This window comes from Heptranchias perlo, chromosome 20, assembly GCF_035084215.1.
Source record: "Heptranchias perlo isolate sHepPer1 chromosome 20, sHepPer1.hap1, whole genome shotgun sequence".
Classification (NCBI taxonomy): Eukaryota; Metazoa; Chordata; class Chondrichthyes; order Hexanchiformes; family Hexanchidae; genus Heptranchias; species Heptranchias perlo.
In genome coordinates, this window is record NC_090344.1 from 52,153,734 (window position 1) to 52,174,751 (window position 21,018).

General features: G+C 41.7%; 2 protein-coding genes across 2 annotated transcripts in view; one reads left to right on the top strand and one right to left on the bottom strand.

The window, feature by feature from the left end:
• The window catches only part of LOC137336048 (dickkopf-related protein 4-like), a 41,147-nt gene extending 28,930 nt beyond the window's left edge, over positions 1-12,217 (top strand). Inside the window, exons 3-4 of the mRNA XM_068001550.1 lie at positions 2,735-2,902; positions 11,837-12,217. Of these exons, the coding sequence (XP_067857651.1) occupies positions 2,735-2,902; positions 11,837-12,090 (422 nt within the window). The 3' untranslated portion in view covers positions 12,091-12,217. The remainder of the gene's footprint in view (positions 1-2,734; positions 2,903-11,836) is intronic.
• Positions 12,218-16,677: 4,460 nt separating this feature from the next.
• polb (polymerase (DNA directed), beta) overlaps positions 16,678-21,018 on the bottom strand; it is a 152,662-nt gene continuing 148,321 nt past the window's right edge. The window contains exon 14 of the mRNA XM_068001382.1: positions 16,678-17,035. Coding sequence (XP_067857483.1) covers positions 16,941-17,035 — 95 coding nt within the window. The 3' untranslated portion in view covers positions 16,678-16,940. The remainder of the gene's footprint in view (positions 17,036-21,018) is intronic.

Below are 21,018 nucleotides of genomic sequence, written 5' to 3' on the forward strand. Positions count from 1 at the left end.
GAGCAGGGATGTCTTCATGCAGTTATACAGGGCCTTGGTGAGGCCACATCTGGAGTATTGTGTGCAGTTTTGGTCTCTTTATCTGAGGAAGGATGTCCTTGCCATGGAGGGAGTGCAACGAAGGTTTACCACACTGATTCCTGGGATGGCAGGACTGACGTATGAGGAGAGATTGGGTCAACCAGGCCTATATTCACTAGAGTTTAGAAGAATGAGAGGTGATCTGATCGAAACATATAAAATTTTAACAGGACTCGACAGACTAGATGCAGGGAGGATGTTCCCGATGGCTGGGGAGTCCAGAATCAGGGGTCTCAGGATACACGGTATGCCATTTAGAACAGAGATGAGGAGAAATTTCTTCACTCAGAGGGTGGTGAACCTGTGGAATTCTCTGCCACAGAAGGCAGTGGAGGCCAAGTCATTAGATGTATTCAAGGAGATAGATATATTTCTTAATGCTAAAGGGATCAAGGGATATTGGGGAAAAGCAGGAACAGGGTACTGAGTTAGACGATCAGTCATGATAATTTTGAATGGCGGAGCAGGCCCGAAGGGCCGAATGGCCTACTCTTGCTCCTATTTTCTATGTTTCTATGATCATGTGCTCGTCTCTGGATTGGGGCTCGAACCCTTGACTTTCGGACTCAGAGATGAGAGTGCTAGCAACTGAGCCAAGGCAGACACCTAATTAAGTTGGCCTTTCATCATGAAGAAAGACACAACTTAACCAGTTGTCACATGGGCAGAGTGCCAGAGTATCCTGACGTTGAACCATAAAGTTGTAACATACAGGGTTGGAAATGCCACTTGCCAGACTAGTTAAGGGGAAGGAGTGAGCTTGTGGGCTGAGTGGCTTTCTATTGTTTTGTGATTTATGTTCCAGGCTTTGCTGACCCAAAACACAAAGCAATTGGCAATTTGAGTTCCAATCCTTTGGCATTTCTCTCCTGCTGCTTCTCAGTTGCGGCAGTGCATCCAGCTCTTCCCTAACCAATTCATCCCCGTCTAACATCCACTGAATTGCTCTCATCCACTGATTTAGTCTTAAATTGGATTTGCTGCTCAGAGTCCCATTGATAATATCAACTGAATGGAACTTTACAATATGATAATGCCTCTTCTCACCTCATCCACTTGGCTGCTGAAACCCTTATCCATGCTTTAGACTCAATTTTTGCAATGCCTTCCTTGCTGGCCCTTCATCCTTTGCCCCCCACAAACTCCATCTTATCCAAAACACAGCTCTCTGTATCTTGTCTCACTTACCCATCGCTCCCATCTCTCTGACCCCCAGCATATCAAATTTAAACTCCTCTTTCGTGTCTTCAAATCCTTCCATGGCCTTTCCCCATCCTCCTTACCTCCACAACCCCCTTCAACCTCACATATCCCCACATCCTTCGGTCACAGCCCTCAATGCTCTGACTCTGGCCATGTGAGTTGCCCCCTCCCTTCACCTCACCATAGCTAGCAGAGGGCTCCGTAGGCCCCCTCTCCTCGTTCCTCTTTTAAAAGCATTCTCAAAAACTATCTTTTCGACCAGGCATTCAACCCCACCCCGCAAATCTCTCCCTCTGTGTCTTGGTCTATTTCTGTGTGTGAAGCACTTTGGTGTTGTGTTAATCTTAAAAGCACTACAAAATGGAAGTTACTGTTGTTAACAGAGGAAGAATTCTACACAATTCAGATGAGCCATTGAATGCCGGAACAGGCTCGAGGGGCTGAACAGCCTACTCCTGTTCCTATATTACTACAAAGTGCAGCAAGGTGAGGTAAAGACGATATGGTGTATGGCAATGTGTTGTGTCACAGATTGGTAAAACAAGGGACCGTTAATTTGATCACATGGCAAGTCCCTGATCACAACTGTGCCTTTAGGGGAAGATACAAATATCTTCCCCACAAAGAGCGAGAGACAATCAGAGGGTTCTTGAAATCATGGCTAAGTTTGGAAAAGCCAATCGATGGTTGGAGGAAGGGCGGTCTGAAGAAGTTTAGGAGTTTGACAATTTGGAACTCTTGGGAAGCAGTGATTTAGAGAAGGTAATGGCGCTTGAGTCAGACACAGGAAGGATACAGGGAGGAAGGGTGTGCCTTATGAGTTATTGGGAGCTTGAGCGGAAAGAGGAAGGAAAGTTCAGAGGAGCAATAATCATAATTACCAGCTGCGACATTGGCAGAGCTTTGTAAAGAGGGCAGCTGCCGTCCGAATGGGGAAGAGGACATGGAGAAAAATAGATCTACAAAGAAAAAAAACCCACTAACAACATGAACAATCTTCCTTGATGATTAAACGTACACAGGATCTCCCTGCATATTGTTGCGTGTGAACACTTGTAATAATTGAATGCACTTTTTGTGGCAAACCTAGTTATTCACCTGACAGGAAATTGGCTGTCTCCTGTTGTGAAGTTGAGTTCTGCACAAATTGAGAATCTTTAACTCCACTCATATTTCATTCGCAATCTACTTGGAAACATATCTTTGAAAAGTATCTTTAATCTTAGCTCCCTCCCCTTTGACTACCCCAAGGCAATGCTTTTATACAGCTGCACCCTGAGTACACCGACTGCTGTTAGTGTGACTCAATGAAGTTAGTTTTAAAAGCCTTCCCATCTTGTGAACACAATTCTGAGTAAAGTACTGAAATCATTTGAGAAGACTGATCCCTGCAGAGGGCGAGTGAATTGCGGTACAATTTCTGACAAACGTGTGTTTTGTTCTCTTTTAGATGTGTGCACACGGTCGGAAGGGCAGACCGCGGAGAAGCCATCCGACGCTGCACAGTCACGGAACACAAAGGGTGGTAAAAAGGCCAAGAAACCCAAGACCCAAAAAATAAAGGAAACACGGCGGAAGAACCAAAAGGAAAAGCTCGACAAATCGCAAGCAACGAAAGGTAACGCGTGCGACAGGCTCCAGCTGGCTATTTTTGATTTGTGCTACATCTGCATTGCTTGGACTTTACTCCACTTCAACACTAGAATCACCTAAAAGCCAGAGGCAGCAATAATCAGATTACATATCTGGACACTTCAGCAGCCTCACAGGGGTGTGCTTTAATTCTGCTCAAGATAAACAGTTTAATGTCTCCATTAAAGTAGAGGATCGAGTAATTCGGTATAAAAATTAGTCTGTGCTTGGAGTAAAGTTGTGATTAAAATATGAGAGTTAAACAGAAATGTGCGTTGCATGCCAGAAATTGCTAACTCTGCCCCTTTAACTGAATACCTCAAATCACGCACTCTTCCATGTTCCGAGTCCAACTGACTCCTAGTCATCGTCGTTATTGAAAGTTACACTGTCCGATGTCACATTTGCTATATGTCCAGGTAGAATTATTGAAGTTCATCTGTTGAAAGTTGTTTTTCCCCATTTCTGTTTTTGCAGCAAGGATTGATCTCAGTCCGGTAGGAGGTGTGTGGGGGCAACATTCTCCCTCACTCCTTAACCCCAGTTTTCTTGTTTTTGATCAAGAATTGGGAGATCAGTGCCATAAGTACATGGACACTTCAATGATATTGATCCCAGGTTGAAAATACAGAATATCTTCCTTATTTTAGCTCTTATTTTGTAATTCATATCTCCTTTGTCCTCCCCTGCATGCCACATACCAATCCCCATCTATACCAACATAGGAACTATGACAGACAGCAAAAGACCCTCTGGTCCATGCAGCCTGCCCCACACAATTGAGATACCTTGTGTGAATTTGGGGGAAAAAATCTGGGAAATTCCTCTCCGACCCCTTTGGCGATTGAAACTATTCCAGGAGGTCACTCTGACCCTGATAATTCTATGCATTATATTACCTACCTTTTGTAAGAGGTGATCTCTGCCCCAGCCAGAAACAGGTCCAGCATGAGGGCAGACACATGGCCTGTTTGTGGCCCTCTCTGATACCACGTGTCAGCTAACAGTTGAAGTGCATATTAAGACTTGGCCTCTAACTTCCTGCCTTCTTGGTAAGCATATCACACCCTTATACCACCAACAAAAATGTAGCATTTTGGACATGGATCGCATGAAAATATTTCTCATGGTTTGGCTTACTTTGTTTCTACTCAAGTCTGCAAATAACTTCTTTAAAGCTTTAAATTAAATTTGTAAAAATAGCATTGTTTATTATCGCCTTGTGTTCAGGCATGGCATGTCGGAATTGACAATATTGGCTGATGAACTGCTAATCTCGTCACAATGCCATCAATATTCTGAGAAATCAATGCAGGACATAAAAACAAAACCTTTTTAGGTTGTAACTTTCCATAAGTAGTGAATCCAATGTCCTCCCTTAACCAATAGCACCAAAAAACCCCCCACATTAATTCATCTCTGCGCATAAATTGACTGCCATGTTTATTCCGATAAGAAAAGTAACTGCATTTCAGAGGAGTTTTGTATGCAAAATGTATTGGGGTGTTTCTTAGATGGGATATATTTTCCTTCATCTGGAAATCAGGGAATACTTATGTAGAATTTACCCTCAGAAAATGAAATGGATGGTTAGTGTCCATGCTGGAGCAGATTCCATATGGAGCATGGAAGGAGCTGGACTGATTGGCCAAATGGCCTTTTCCATTCCCTATTTTCTTGTATTCATAAAGCCGCTTTCATAAATTGTTTTTTTAACTGGGATTCCGGGAGCCCATGTTAAAGCCAGTTTTGGAGACCGACAGAAAACTTGTGGCCCCAGGTATTATCCCTCTTCACTAAATGACTGCTTTTTGAAATTTACAGTACCAAAAGTGACTGGTGTAATTTTACAAATGCTGCTGCAATGCACTGTCCTACAACCACCAGAAATATTATCAGGAAAAAAAAACTTGCATTTATGCAGCGCCTTTCACAACCTCAGGAAATTCCAAAGTGCTTTACAGACAATGAAGTACTTTTTGAAGTATAGTCACTGTTGTAATGTATGGAAAAGTGGCAGCCAAATTGTACACAGCAAGCTCCCACAAACAACAATGAGCTAAATGACCAGATAATTTGTTTTAGATGTTGGTAGTGGGATACATGTTGGCCTGGACACCAAGAGAACTCCCCCACTCTGGTTCCAGTAGTGTCATGGGATCTTGCACATCTATCTGTGAGGGCAGATTGGGCTTCAGTTTAAGGTCTCATCCTAAAGACGGCACCTTGGTACGTCACTAAAATGTCAGCCTAGATTACGCTCTCAAATCTTTAGGGTGGAGCTTGAACCCACAACCTTCTGACTCAGAGGCAAGGGTGCTCGCACTGAGGTGAGGCTGACATCTAAATTGCATCTCAATAATCACACTAAGTGGCATGCTCTCCATGTGTTCATCTGCAATTACAGTATTTAACAGCAATGGGCTTTTAATTAGTTACCACTTGGCTTGTATGAAAACCCAACCAGTTTATTGCTGTGGCAATTCGATGTTCATCATCTCATTCACTGCTAAAGGCACAATTCAGTTTCCATCCTGTGGAAATCATTAGTGCCAAGGAAATGTCATTGATTTATAGTATTTTATGAATCATCTTTCAGTGACTCCCAGGTCAGGCATAGCTGAGTACTACAATTAATGTCTCACAGTCAGCTTCTCTACGTACAGTGAAGAACACTGCAAATGTTTGACGGGGACAATGTGGCTGAGTCGGGGGGGGGGGATTTCCCCTATGCAATTTTGTAACATCTAGAACAAACATATTTATAAAGAACTGGTTTATGATTTCACTATACTGAGTGGAGCAGAGGCAATCTCTTCCTCCTACACATGTTGGAAATGGAAGAGTATGTACCTGGAAGTAGTGCGGGCTGTGTTGGGATAGAAGGGCTAGTACTGGAGAACACCATAGGCTGGGAGGCCCGCGATGCAGTGTTTAGGTACCCTTGCAAATGGGCCCAAGGTACTTCTCCAGGGAGAGGATGGCAATCAACAGCAGTTCGCTCTGGGCTCCTCTTTCAATCTCTTAGCGGTCAGCTCCAGAAAGGCATGAATAAAAACCTGTCAACAAGGGACTTCCTCCTTCGAGGCATTAAAACAATGGTTTAGTTCCTGGTGGACAAACTGAAAGTGGGGCAGGCCATGTCTGTTGAGCAGTAGTCACAGTAGTCTGTCTGTGATGGGCATCTATGATACCGGTCACATCTGCATTCATACTTGTGCTATCCAAGTACTGTACTAAACTTTCCATACTTTGAGCATCAGTCTTACAGCTGAGCAGAGTGGATGGAAACTGTTGGAAGTGGCATCACAAGACAGGGAATGAAACGGAGACTAATTCTTGCCTTTTATTTCTACTTTTTACAAAACTGTGAAAGCAGCTTCCTTTCCACATGATAAACTGAACAAAGTAAAAGGTTTGTTTAAAAAAATTCTGCAAAGAACAACAGTTTAAAAAGAAATGCAGCCAGAAAATCCTGAACAAAAAATGACTAGAACGTCCCAGGGACTCCTGATAAATGGCTCTGAATTTGCACAGCTTTGTCCCAATTTGAACTGCACACTGACTAGGAGTTCAGTTAAGAATACAGCACAAAATTGAAGAACTACAATAATAGCATTTTCACATCCTAACCTTTTAAAGGTTTTTTTTATGCTAATGATACATCCAATGTGAAGCAAGACTTTGCAGCTGTGCGGCCTCCCAAGGATCAGACTTCTTGATTCCAACTGAGACAAATTTTGAAGAGTGATAAAACGGGTTACATTCTTTACCAAAGTCAGTAAGCTTTACACAAAGACTCAGAATTAGTTGATTGTGTTATCAGGAATTCCTAACATGCAAACAAGAAGTTGCTGCTTAAAATTCTGCTTGATTTAGAGAATACTGACGACAGCAGCTGTAGCACGTTCATTGTCATCTTTGCTATCAGAATGTTTTGAACAGTATTCATCTAATCACTGTGGGTCAATGCAGTATGTGGATCGGTATTGAGCTACAGAGACCAGTGGACTTCCAGCTTTCACCCTTAATCTCTGTTCCCTATGTTAATCTTAGCCAAGACACCATTTGGGGGACTACAATTGGCCTGTGTCTTTGAACTGTGGGGAAGTAAGAATGTTGTTTGAAGCACAGTTTTTGGTCACCTGTCCTAATATCATCTTATGTGGCTCGGTGTCAAATTTTGTTTGATAATCACTCCTGTGAAGCACCTTGGGATGTTTTACTAGGTTAAAGGTGCTATATAAACGCAAATTGTTGTTGGTACCTGATCTATGTAATTAAGATTACTTCAGTTTGTTCATATCTTTTGTTCCAACATGTTTTCAAAGGATCTCGAAATATGTTAAAGAAGCAAGCCAGCCTGGGGTGGTGAAGTTGATTGACAGCTATGTCTGAGGTCTATGAGTCGGGACAGAGTCAATGATTGCATGTAGCCCTTTGATGGGCATCTGAGGCCAGTAGCCTCTGATTGGGGGTTTAACTGCAGTTGCTTGAACCATGTTATCAGTTTACAGCTAGCAGACAGTCTGGACTAGTTCAATTCCATGGTAGCTTTTTGCCATGTAAGGAGTTAGCAGCCATTTTCAGGGATTTAGTTATGTTAAAAGCTATCTCGGGATGTACCTTTGCATTTGATATATCAAGGGTAATAAAGTTTGTAAATTACTATGAATACACTGTGTTGCTTTGAACACTGTTGATTTACCTGTTCTCTATTAAATAAATCTGTTGGTTTATGGCCCGAGTCTCAGTCAGATAAGACTTTATATTCAATCCACCAACTGGCAATGAGGACAATCATCATGATACATTCCAGTAAACCGGTGTTTGGTGACGAGTTCTATGTTCAATCACTGGGTTTCACTCTTGGCTTTCTAGAGATTGGGTAGGTAAAGGCATGCGATAGATATGGAATCAATGCCAATCCTGACCAACACCTTCTTGTACATTTAACCAGAAGTGGGAATGTTTCTGTTTGGCTGAATCAGATACTTTTTTCCTAAAACTTTCCTATCCTGCCCCCAAAACAGAGCCAATTTTCTTCCCTCGTCTCCTGAAAACACAAGAGCAGAATTTCCAGGGGTGGGGGTTCCCTATCTCCTGCCATATGCCATTTTTCTGGGATTTCCTCCGATCTTCAGCTGAAGTTACAGTGGGAGATCAGCACCCCTGTGGAAATTCTACTCCACTATCTTTTGCTGGGGTACTATTTCACAAGCAACAGCTGCCCTCTGGTATTCATCCAAGTGCCCATTTATTATATTGGAGTTTTGACAGAAAATGTCAGCAGAGTATTTCACTTCTGAGTCTGATCCTGTTCTCACCCAGCACCCACACATGTGCATTTTCCAGCACCAGCCACTGGATCATCACTAACAGGAACCCCAATTTTGCCATTCCCTAGTGCACAAGCATTTAGGCCAATTGTCGTGACTGTCTCCATTTAAGTGGCGATAAACTAACTCAGCAGATGGAACCTGTGATTTTTATGGCCTGAAAGGCTCAGTCCCAAGTTGGACAGAACTATAAGGTGAACGAACGTTGGTTTATTTCCTCAACCAGAGAGGTTGGAACAACTTTTTTTTAATATATAAAGCCTGAGCTACATCAGTGCTCTGTTACAAAGTTTATTGCCAACTGGGCTCAATCTTGCATGGTTTGGTTGACTAAGTAAATGGTAATTACTCCTACAATTAGCATTGAGCAATGTTATTACTCAGCAATGTATACTTGGCAGGAACAAAGCAATTATTTCAAGGGTGTGAAAGGCAATTTCACTGCCCAAGGAGCTATTAAGAGTATTTCAGAGATATGAAACTTAATAGAAGACTTGACATTTAACACTCAACAATATGCAATATGCAATACTGTACTCTATTTTGTAGGACAATCATGGTCACAAACAATTGAGTTATTGTTGTGTTATCTGCTGTGTACTGTTAGGGTTTGCTGAAATGTTGCATAGAGCCAGCTAAATAATACCATAAACCAATAAAGGATGGTAATGCACAGTATATTTCCTGCTTGATACAGCTGCATTGTATATACTTACCAACAACTTGCATTTATAGAACGTCTTTAACAGTAAAATGTCCCAAGGCGCTTCACAGGTATTCCGGAATCTTTGATGATCGTTAACTGCACTTATTCGTACAATCTTCAATTGTGTCCTTAATTAGATATCAGCAAAGTGATGGAAGGTGTCGTAGACGGTGCTATCAAGCGGCACTTACTCACCAATAACCTGCTCACCGACGCTCAGTTTGGGTTCCTCCAGGACTACTCGGCTCCAGACCTCATTACAGCCTTGGTCCAAACATGGACAAAAGAGCTGAATTCCAGAGGTGAGGTGAGAGTGACTGCCCTTGACATCAAGGCAGCATTTGACCGAGTGTGGCACCAAGGAGCCCTCGTAAAATTGAAGTCAATGGGAATCAAGGGGAAAACTCTCCAGTGGCTGGAGTCATACCTAGCACAAAGGAAGATGGTAGTGGTTGTTGGAGGCCAATCATCTCAGCCCCAGGGCATTGCTGCAGGAGTTCCTCAGAGCAGTGTCCTAGGCCCAACCATCTTCAGCTGCTTCATCAATGACCTTCCCTCCATCATAAGGTCAGAAATGGGGATGTTCGCTGATGATTGCACAGTGTTCAGTTCCATTCGCAACCCCTCAGATAATGAAGCAATCCGAGCCCGCATGCAGCAAGACCTGGACAACATCCAGGCTTGGGCTCATAAGTGGCAAGTAACATTCGCGACAGACAAGTGCCAGGCAATGACCATCTCCAACAAGAGAGAGTCTAACCATCTCCCCTTGACATTCAACGGCATTACCATCGCCGAATCCCCCACCATCAATATCCTGGGGGTCACCAGTGACCAGAAACTTAACTGGACCAGCCACATAAATACTGTGGCTACGAGAGCAGGTCAGAGGCTGGGTATTCTGCAGTGAGTGATTTACCTCCTGACTCCCCAAAGTCTTTCCACTATCTACAAGGCACTTCAGGAATGTGATGGAATACTCTCCACTTGCCTGGATGAGTGCAGCTCCAACAACACTCAAGCAGCTCGACACCATCCAGGGCAAAGCAGCCCACTTGATTGGCACCCCATTCACCACCCTAAACATTCACTCCCTTCACCACCGGCGCACTGTGGCTGCAGTGTGTACCATCCACAGGATGCACTGCAGCAACTCGCCAAGGCTTCTTCGACAACACCTCCCAAACCCACGACCTCTACCACCTAGAAGGACAAGGGCAGCAGGCACATGGGGACAACACCACCTGCACGTTCCCCTCCAAGTCACACACCATCCCGACTTGGAAATATATCGCTGTTCCTTCATCGTCGCTGGGTCAAAATCCTGGAACTCTCTTCCCAACAGCACTGTGGGAGAACCTTCACCACATGGACTGCAGCGGTTCAAGAAGGCAGCTCACCACCACCTTCTCAAGGGCAATTCGGGATGGGCAATAAATGCCGGCCTCGCCAGCAACGCCCACATCCCATGACCGAATAAAAAAAATATTCATGCAACACCGTTAAAATGGAGTTAACTACATGTTACTGGAAGTTTTCCCTCCTACCTACATCTCTGAATCTCTACCAATACGAATCAATGTTGCATTTGTACCATCTAAGGTTAAACACATGGCTGTTATTTGAGCAGTGCAAAATGAAAAAAATAAATACAAAATACAGAAATGTGATTACAAAGTGCTTACCTTTTCATTCTGCGATGAATAATTCATTGTGGAGCCTTCATTTTCACTGTAGGATTACTCTCTGGATATTTACCTTGCTGTAGTATGTTGCAATTCTTGGACAGTTTTAGGGATAAGAATTCCTAAATCACCAGGATAAGAATTCCTCTGTGTGCTGTGTAGTGATGTTGTTAACGCATGTGTGAAGTTTTCCTCTCTTGGGTATTGCTAGCATATTCTTGAAGTATTTATTTCCAATTTGACCAAAAAAACTGTCGGACAAGCTGAAAGTGCCACTTACAGCATACGGTTATGCAGAGCTGTCAACACAGGAGAAACATGTGGAATGACATTTATAATGACAGTGAGAACCATTGTAAAGCATTTCACTGAATGAAGTTTTGGTTATTTTAAACCAAAATGATTCAGTCTCACTTCAAGTGAGCGCTTTACATTATAACCTTGAAGCACAGACATGCCCCAGTTTGACAAACATTTACATAGAAAGCAAAAGTTCAATGCCCTTTTAAATACAGAGCTATATAAATGCAAGTTCTTTCCTTAAAGCTGGAAATCCATCCTATGAAACTGTAGAAAAATACATGTTTTTGTAAGATAAAATGTGATTGAAAATTCATTACGAACGATGTGAAGTTAAGAGGAAACATGTACTATTAGAGTGTCATTTGGGAGGATTGGAGGACATTTTGTCTTGCGTATAACTCCAAATAGATCTCAACAAAATATACTTCAGCATAAGAGGTGACTTTCTTGGCTTGATTCATACACAGAGAAAAAGGACACATACCAAGATTCCTTATCTTCAGAGGGAGTACTATAAACATTCAGAAACTGACACTGGAACATGCACACGTGGCCCAAACAGTGCCAGATAGCAAAGAATCTTTTACTCTGTGTGTACTGGATATGTACAGGAGTTGACACTGAGACACATGCAAGCTAGACAATAACATATCTGAATGAATTGTTCCTTTATCCTGTTGTGTACTGAACATATACAGTTGCTGACATTGATGGATACATGAACTATAGACTGTGCCTGGTGCGATTCATTCCCTTTTGCTCAGTATGTATCGTACAGGTACAGAAGCCAACACAGACACACAGATCATATCGTACCAGTTGACAATGAATTGTTTTCTTTTAGTTAGCATATACTGTAGATAAGAAATGCTCTCTATATCTTGCAGGGCTGGAAGGAGAGACATGCTTGCGAACATCAGACTGTTCCACTGGATTGTGCTGTGCTCGTCACTTCTGGTCGAAGATCTGTCGGCCTGTCCTGAAAGAGGGACAGGTCTGCTCAAAACGGGGACGTAAGGAGGGCCCACAGGGGCCAGAGATCTTTCAAAGATGCGACTGTGGACCAGGATTAGTTTGCCGTAACCAAAACCAAGGTACAACACAACGCAAATCCAGGCTACGGGTCTGCCAACTCGTCTAGAGAGAGATCCCAGCCCAAACTCTTTGTTTAACCACATCAAATTAAAAGGATCAGCTATTGCACCAGCTCAAATTAAATTAAATCATTTAAAAAAAGCAGAAAATGCCAAACCCGGTGCATCAAAATGGACACAAAAAGTATTAAAACGAGCTCTGTGAGGTGAAGCACTTGAAGTGCAGCATGGTGTATGGTGGAAAATATGTTAACTGATTGTGTCAAATTGAATCAACAGATGAAAGTATTTGATGGCCAAAGATGGTGTCCCAGTAGGCAGCAGTCTTGAAGACAAGTAGCAGAAAACACTGGTTTATGGCAGAACCAACCAATGAAGTGTTGTCCATTAGGATTTCAGTAATGCCAATCATGTGAAATTTTCATACTGTGGCCACTTGAACTGTGAAAACACCCAGTAGTACAATTTGACACTGTGCCCTTCCAAACTTGAGTTGTGTCTGCAGAAAGCAATTTGAACCATGTAACACAAGGGTGAAGTACCAGTGGGCACAGGCTTGTGATGGAACAAAATAAACCTAACATGCGGGGGTGGGGGGGGGGCGGGGGAGGAGGAGGAGGAGAAAAATGCCTTCAATTACTTACACACACACTAAAAAGCAGAAAATGTTGGAAATATTCAGCAGGTCAGTCAACATCTGAATGGAGAAAAGCCAAGTTAATGTTTTAACCCTTCATCACAATTGGTGAAGGGTTGACAGCTGAAGCAGATGTTTACTGGCCTGCTGTTTTCTGTTTGTATTTCACATCTCAAGCACTGGCAGCTCTCCTTTTTATCTCTACCGTAAAGACGTACTGTTTTTCAACCTGAGAGCCAATAGCTAGCTGTGTAGTCAAGGCTCCCATGCAGGCAGTAAACAAAGGGTTAAAGCTGTGCATACCCAGATCTCAGTAACTGAAAGGAACCAGCAGAGCAAATTCTCCTGGTGATAATTTTACCAAAAATAATGAAGAAATGGAATTTCCTTTTTTTTTAAAGAAAAACTTACACAGATTTATCCAAAGAGAAATATCATCCCCTAGGGATTTAATTACTGCCTTCCGCAATTTAGGTTTATTTTGGGACGTGTTCTACAACTAAGAAAGCGGCGAGATTGTGGAACACAGCGAGGTCTGAATGTATTTTAACACCTTTGTCTGTTGATATGTTCTACTGCCATCCTCTCCATGTTCAGCAACCACTTCACATTAGTATAGTTACAGTATCAAAGGCAAAACAGGCTACAGCAATTTTTTAAAAATCCAGTCGTGTAAATTCATCAATCCTTAGAAAAGGCTCGTACTGTCTTATTAACCTTTTTGAAACTCCATTATTAATGTCTGACTGACAACAGCAAAAACAAGTAAGGATAATCACACCAAGGTTCTTTCATCCATTGCTTGACTCTTCCCAATACCCCCAACTTTTAATTTCTTTTCACCCTTCTATTGTTGCATTCTCCAGCCATGAGCCAACATGCTGATCTTCTCCCACACCTCTATGATGTTGCAGTGTCTGAGAGATATTCATGTCAATGCATTTCTTTCCTCTTCATGCTTCATTTCTTGTTCTCCTCCCTCCTTGTTCCATTTACTTCCACCAGATAGCCAGCCATAGCAGATGCAATAGAACAGCTTGAGAAGTCTTGCCCTCCAACTGTCTCCCCCACCCCCAACATCACTGTGTAGCAAAAGGAGGCACATTTATGCACCCAACTGCTCTATCACACAGTGTATACATTTAGAATGATCCACTATTCAAATTAACATTTCATGTAATGCTGAGTGTTAAGTGCATCTTTCAAGATCACCACACCAGTTGCTGTCTGAGCAGCACTATGAAAGCTTCATGAACAAATTTGTTTGATTTGGTTGTTTAATGCAATAATGAGAAACAGGTGGGAGGAGAGGAGTCTGCATGGTTTATAGGTTATACACTATATAAAAATTAAAAATTTGCAGCCTTTTGTAAAAATATTGAACCAAATCCGCATTATCTATATAATCCACTATCCTGTTAATTGTACAATGACATTATCTGTAACATACATTTGAAAATGGTCATAACACACATTATATAAGATATATAATTATAGAGGTAGAGGAGGACCTGTAACATAGAAGTACAGAGATGGGAAAAGGCCATTCGGCACAACCCAGCAGTGTCGGTGTTGTACCTTCCACTCAAGCAAACAGAACTCAATGGAAGCTTTGGACTCTGCAGTAAAACAGCACACATTAGGCAATGCCAGGTTCTGTTTAGAGATTGCAGAGAATAAACATGGAACTTACACACAGATCAGGAAGCTTACTGATCAACATGGAACTGTAACTAAACAAAAACAAGATCTCAGAAGTATAGATCATCCACAAACGTGACACTGCCCATGAGTAACAAGGTTGAGAAAGAGATAGTTTCCACTGCAGCCTGGACTCAGTCACAAGCCGTTCAAAGATGTTGTCAACACCAGTACCATATACAAAGCAATGCAATGACTGTACATGTAGGAGACGCATGTCATCCAACATATGTACACATGCTGTTTCTCAACGAACACTTGCAGAATAGCTTTTCTCATTTCAAGTACCAAGTCCACTGCCACGTTGGGCACGACCTACCCATCATAAGACATGATCTAGCCCAATATTATGTGAAATTCAACCTGTGCCAAGATCAGAAAGCTGCATTTCAAACCAGCACAGATACAATTTAGTCCCACCTCTAAGGAAGTCTTGTGGCGATCTCCTGTAACAAAGGACACATTCTTCTTCCCAACTACTGGCTCTTCTTCACATTATTTTGCATTCATTTCTAAAATGTTTGAGAAAGTTTGGATTCATATGAACAAACTTCTGTACATATTATAAATGAGGTAAAATGTGTAAAAGCATGTAAAACATACTGGTAAATTATTGGGTTACCAGCTATCCAGTTTGGCAAATTCTACAGAAGTGTTCAAAAATAACTACTTATACCAGAGCAATTAGCAGTATTCTCACAACCTAGAAGTTTACTGGAGTCCTCCATCCAAACTTATAAAAAGTGCCAATTATTCTAGTCAGTTTCAATTAAATTCGAGCTCCCCCCCCCCCCCACATAAACTTCACTTTGTGCCATCTCTATGGTTAGTTTGTGGTGGATTATCAAAATTGGCAGTTAATCAAGAGTTTTGACAGCCCCTACTTGGGCTGGCCTCATGATCAAACTCTACTTGACCCATCAACACAAAACTGCTTTCCAGTGCCAAAAAAAGACCCAACACCATAAGATGGAGTCCAGTGCTCCTACAAGATCCAGTCAAGCACACATAACACACCCAACCCAAAGTTGCAATTCAGCAGTTAAAAGATGTGAGCCAAACAAAATCCCAGCCTTGACTGGAAGTGACAGCCCAGCAGTTTGATAATAAACCCTGATTGGTAAAGGTCCAATTTGCAAACAGTCTTGAATGCAAATATTAGGAGGATGGACAATCATGAGCTCCAGGTTTATTGAAACAGAAAGACTGATGAGTAATATATTAAATGCAATAATCCCAGGTGGCCTGCAGTTCCCCTTTAAACCCCAATGAAATACCTGATAATGCTTCAACACACTAGGTATTGTAGTTGAAAATGTTTTGCTTGTTCTTACTAATTTATCACTACAATATTGAGATCTTGTGTATTTGTCATTTTCCATTTTAATAAGATAACAGTAAACTTACCTTTATAACCTTCCTCTACTTCCTCCAACAGTATACTGTAAAATGACAGCTAAATCACCAGTTCCATGTGATGGCTGCAATGCACCAGTGGATTATATGCAGCATATCAATATTTCCTGTATATTCTGAAAATAAACTAGAATAAACCTGCAATTCTGCACCAACAATATCAAACATCCATGGTTTTTAATTCTGAACTGTCCAACTTTTAATTCATTGCAATACAATGTCTGCTGTATTTTAAGAAACAAGATAAATAAAGTAGGTATCCTAAGAACAGCACACACTGCACTGGTAGAGATGCCACATTATATTACAAATAAGTTGTATGGTGGTTTGCACCAATTGTACAGAAGCTGTGTTCCAAGTACTGCTGCAAACAACATACAGCATTCACAACCTGTGAGACACACAATGCCGTAGAGAACCAGGTGAGAGTGTAGTGTTACCCTCTATTCAACGTACGCCATATATACAGGAGCTATGACTCTCACACACAAACATTGAATAGTAAATGCTTGTGAAGGGTCAGCTTTTACCTGGTGTATACTGTACATTACACAAGGCAGACAGAGAGTGGGTCACTAAGATTTGGGTTGTTCCTTGTTGGCTTTGCAATGAGTTCCTAGCCATATAATCTATAAACGGTACTTACTCATTTATCAAACAAGCTAAAGGGCATTGTTTCGAAAATATCAATACAATTAACATTGGAAAAGGACCAATTTTGACAGTCATTGTAATTTGTCTTGTTTGAGTTGACCTATACATCTGCATCCCTTTGGTCTTGCTAGTTTTATAAACGGTATTGATTAATCAATCTTGTGTAATATTTGTATTTAATATTCTATTTTTATTCATTATTAAATGTCGCAATGCCACACCAATGTGTCTTCAAAGTGCTTTATTGATATCACTGCACAGGACCTTATAGAAAGGCTGGTCTCTACAAATACATTTTAACTTCATGCACAATATACTAGCCATATATGCATAAGCAATGTTCTGGAGTAAAGGAATTGGGAATTGAGAAATCCTTTTGAATATTTCACCTAGTTCTACACTTATCAGGACTCATCGCACTCTCATTCCCACAGAACTGCAGAGTACTTTTTGTGTAAAGAGATTCTGTGGGTGACCCTCAGGTGGCATTCACTCACTTCGCTCTCTCGGCTCTCGATATTGCCACTCGATGTAATCGAAGATGTCCTTTTCACTTTCCACTGGAAGTGGTTCACCTGGCACTCCTGCAGTTAACACACAGCAGGATATTAATGATACAAACACCATGCCACTGAATACAATCAATTTAGGGTGGAGCTGGGCATTCATTTACAATATTCAAGCTAAACTGTGAACCAAAAATAAAAGCTACTTTAATGGTACATATTTTAACTTCAATACCCAGCAATTTATTAGCATAATTGAGATTAATCAAGTCAATAATTCTTTACTGTTAAGGGCGCCATCAGACAGTGGGCACTGCACCAAGGGTGTACTGGTAAACGTGTGGTATCTTGTTCAAGTGGGCATTCTTCATGTGTGAGACACAACAGGCTATTCGATGGCAGTATGGGGGGGGCATTACAGCTGAGCCCTGAAGTTTACGCCTGCATTTCCCAGCAGGAGTCACCAGACAATGATCAAGAACAGCAACTCTGAGTGATTCGCTAACGCAGCACAGACTAGATATTAAACCTGGGAGCTTCATGGTCTGTAAGACTCAGTACGACATTGGGATTTACCCATCAGTCCATCAAAGAACCGTAATTCTTTTAAATTATATATCTAACTATAAACTATGAAATGCATACATCAGTTCAATTAATATGAAAACAGAAAATGCTGGAGAAGCTCAGCAGGTCAGGCAGCATCTGTGGAGAAAGAAACAGAGTTAACGTTTCAGGTCGATGACCTCTCGTCAGAACTGGAAGATGTTAAAAGAGTTAGAATTTTTAAGCAAGTACAGAACCAGGGAAAAGTGGGGGAGGAGGGAGGGAAGGGACGGGAGGAAAGAACAAAAGGGAAGGTCTGTGATAGGGTAGAGGGCAAAAGTGATTAAATGACAAAAGGGATGATGGTGCACGGCAAGGAAGGTGGTAATGGAACAGGTTAAGAAACAAAAAAGGTTGGTCAGGAGTAGCTGTACATGGCAGCAGCAGAACCATTACCAGCACTTGCTGTCTGAAAAAATGGGGGCAATGGTTATCATCTAGTTATGAGTTCAATTAATATACTGATCTTACCCCACAAATTAATGTATTTAAGAAAGAATATTTAAAAACTAATTGTGTGTGTAATCACAGCATGATGTTTCAAGATGGATAAATGAAATGTTAACATAAGCTGAAAATTTCCTGTGCTCAGGTCAGACCACACAGTGGGGTTGATTTTAAACTTGTTTCGCCTGGCATTAATGGGGTCGTAGCCTTACTGCCCCTGTAACACGTGATAGCCCAACAGAGTTAAGGGGCAGGAAGAATGCAGTTCATCCACAGCAGACTGACTTCAGCATGTCCATTTACCATCTACAAGCAGAGATTATTCTGACACAAGGCTCTTCCACATTAAATCACTAACCCAATAAGTTAATCATATTTTTTTTCAAAAAAAAATAATTACAATTCATTAACAGTTGGACAGGAAGTGTTCTAAAAAGGTAGTTTACTGACATTAATAGGCTGGTTCTTCCTCCTTTTACTATACAATGAATAGTAGAAAGTGCACATTCACCAAAATAATTTGATATTTTAAAATTGATAGAATTTTCAATGGATTAACAAAAGTAAAAATCACTCACATAAGACTGGTTCTAAGTCAAAGAACTTGAAAGATGAGTGCAGTTATATTTTTCTCATGAAGGCCTTAGATGAACTATGGACACCATAACACTGCTGGTGAAGAGAAGTGAGGAATCCAGTACAACACAGGGGCAAGGAAAAACAAATATCACAATTCCTTGCTGCCAAAGGGCTTAAGTGGACTTTATCGCTGTGAGTTTTGCCTTGCTGCCATTCCAGATAAATCCTGAATTACGAAGAGTACAAAAAGTGAAGAAGGAACACTCTTAATCAAGAAGTCAGTTTAAGGACATCAGGCTTGATCTCCCACTCAGGATCTACTCTTGGTCACAAATCTACATCTCAGCCAAGAATCTGTCAATGCCTAAAAATTAATCAATAAGTTTGCTGACATTCCATCACAGGCTAAAAAGAGATTTTAAAAATACCACATAGTGCTCTCCTAATTGCTCAGTGTGCAAAGCACCAGCCAGACTGGGACCACAACATCTCAAGTTCCATCCTCAATTTTGCTGAGCTAGTTAAACTCAGCCAGGGCAGCAATTGGAGGTGGCTACAATTGACCTCAATGGCCTTGCAAGGAAAGGCATGAAAAACCTGAGGGTTCCACACTTCTGATGGCTGTTCAGTGAGCCTCATTGGAAACGGCACACATGTGAACATTGGGCGAGGACAAAATCAGGCTCAGCTATGCTACTCTCCACAGTTGGATGGCCTGGTGAACTCAGTCTAGGTTGACACATTCATGTAACAAAAAGCTGCCGGTGCCTGTGGAACTACTGTAGGAAAAGAGGAGGGAGAAATATTGGAAGGGGGAACATTTCAAAATGCAAATACCAACAACTTTGCCTTTAACAGAAAAATGTCCCAAGGCACTTCACGGCAGAAGCAAAATCAGACAAATTACAGAGCCAAAGAAGGAGGTATTCGGAGGAGTGACCAAAAGTTTGGTCAAAGAGGTGGGTTTTAAGCAGGGTCTAAAGGAGGAGGGAGGTGGAGAGGCAGTGAGGTTTAGGGAATTCTAGAGCTCAGGGCCTAGATGGACTACCTTTACTTCATCCTTCAAAAGAGACCTAAAGTCCTCCCATCATAGCCCCCAGCATTCCTTCCGTCCCAACCAAAGCATGTTTCATGGTCATCACACAGAACAACAAAAACATATGGGAGGGTAAAACAGAGCATGGTGTTCTCAGTCATTGTGTCATGGTGTTTTGGGGTACAGCTTTAGACCCATGGTTGCCCACAAACAATCACCATTTCTTGACTGTCAGCAGGAGGAGGTCCCATGGTGAATCAATGCACTATCATTGCACAGATGATATGATCAGAGGGCTAGATACTCCAGGCTGACCTCGCACCTTCAAGCAGGCAGCTGAAGAACAGAGAACCTTGGCAACAGGTTGCAAAATTAAGGAAGCTAAGAAAATAAAATTAAGACAGGACAAAGCCATACCTCTGCTGTTTGCCTTTAATTTCACAAAGATAATCAGCAGCTTTTAACTAATGTACATAAAAACATATTATCTGTCCTTGCTCAGTACTAAATGCGCTGACCTCAGATGGACTACCAGTGAGACACTAGCAACACCACATTACAAAGGCAGAGTCCAAAGATGAAATTGACTCGAATTCCTGTTCTTGATCAAAATCTAGCCACTCTCCCCACAGGACATGTGCGGACACCAGATGAAGATTAGCTTAGCCATGATGACCCCTGTGATTGAAGGGATTCAGACATGAAGCATGTCCACTTGGAAAAGATACCAGGGGTCAACTGTATCAAAGAAAGCATAGCCCAGCATAAACCTCCTCTCCTGATGGCAGAGGTTTAAGTGGAGAAAATGGGACAGAAATTTGAAAGTAGAGTGAGCAGAATGTGGGGTAAATTTTAAGATTGAGTGCTCTTAGCGCGAGCTTCTTTTAGATGGAAAATTATATGTCTGTGTATTGGTCAGGGTGATTGGCACACCAAAATCCCAAAGTGCACTCCTGTCGTGCAGGACAGTACCAAGGTTAGAAAAAGTAGGAGAGGAGAGTAGGTAAATCAGGACATAGTGATTGGGTTTGTAGGAGGAGGGCACGATTGAGGGGGATGAGGAGTTCCAAAGTTTTGAGGTCATGGGAAAGAATGTGTTTGAGTAAGAGATGGTGCGATGAGCGAGATGTCGGGTGGAGGAAGAGAGTATAGGTCAATGTACTTGGAATTTAGAAGGAATAAGTCAGGAAAGTTGAGAGAAGCACCGACTATAGTAATGCATAATAAAATAAAGATAAAAAGGAATTGTGATGGACCATATGCATAAGAATACTGGTACGGGATGCAGGACAATCAAGGAAATTCACGGTCAATCTCAGTGTCTCAAGTAGTGTAATAAACCAGTGCAAATAAAGGTTTCATACAAAGGGTCTGACATTCATAATGAGATGCC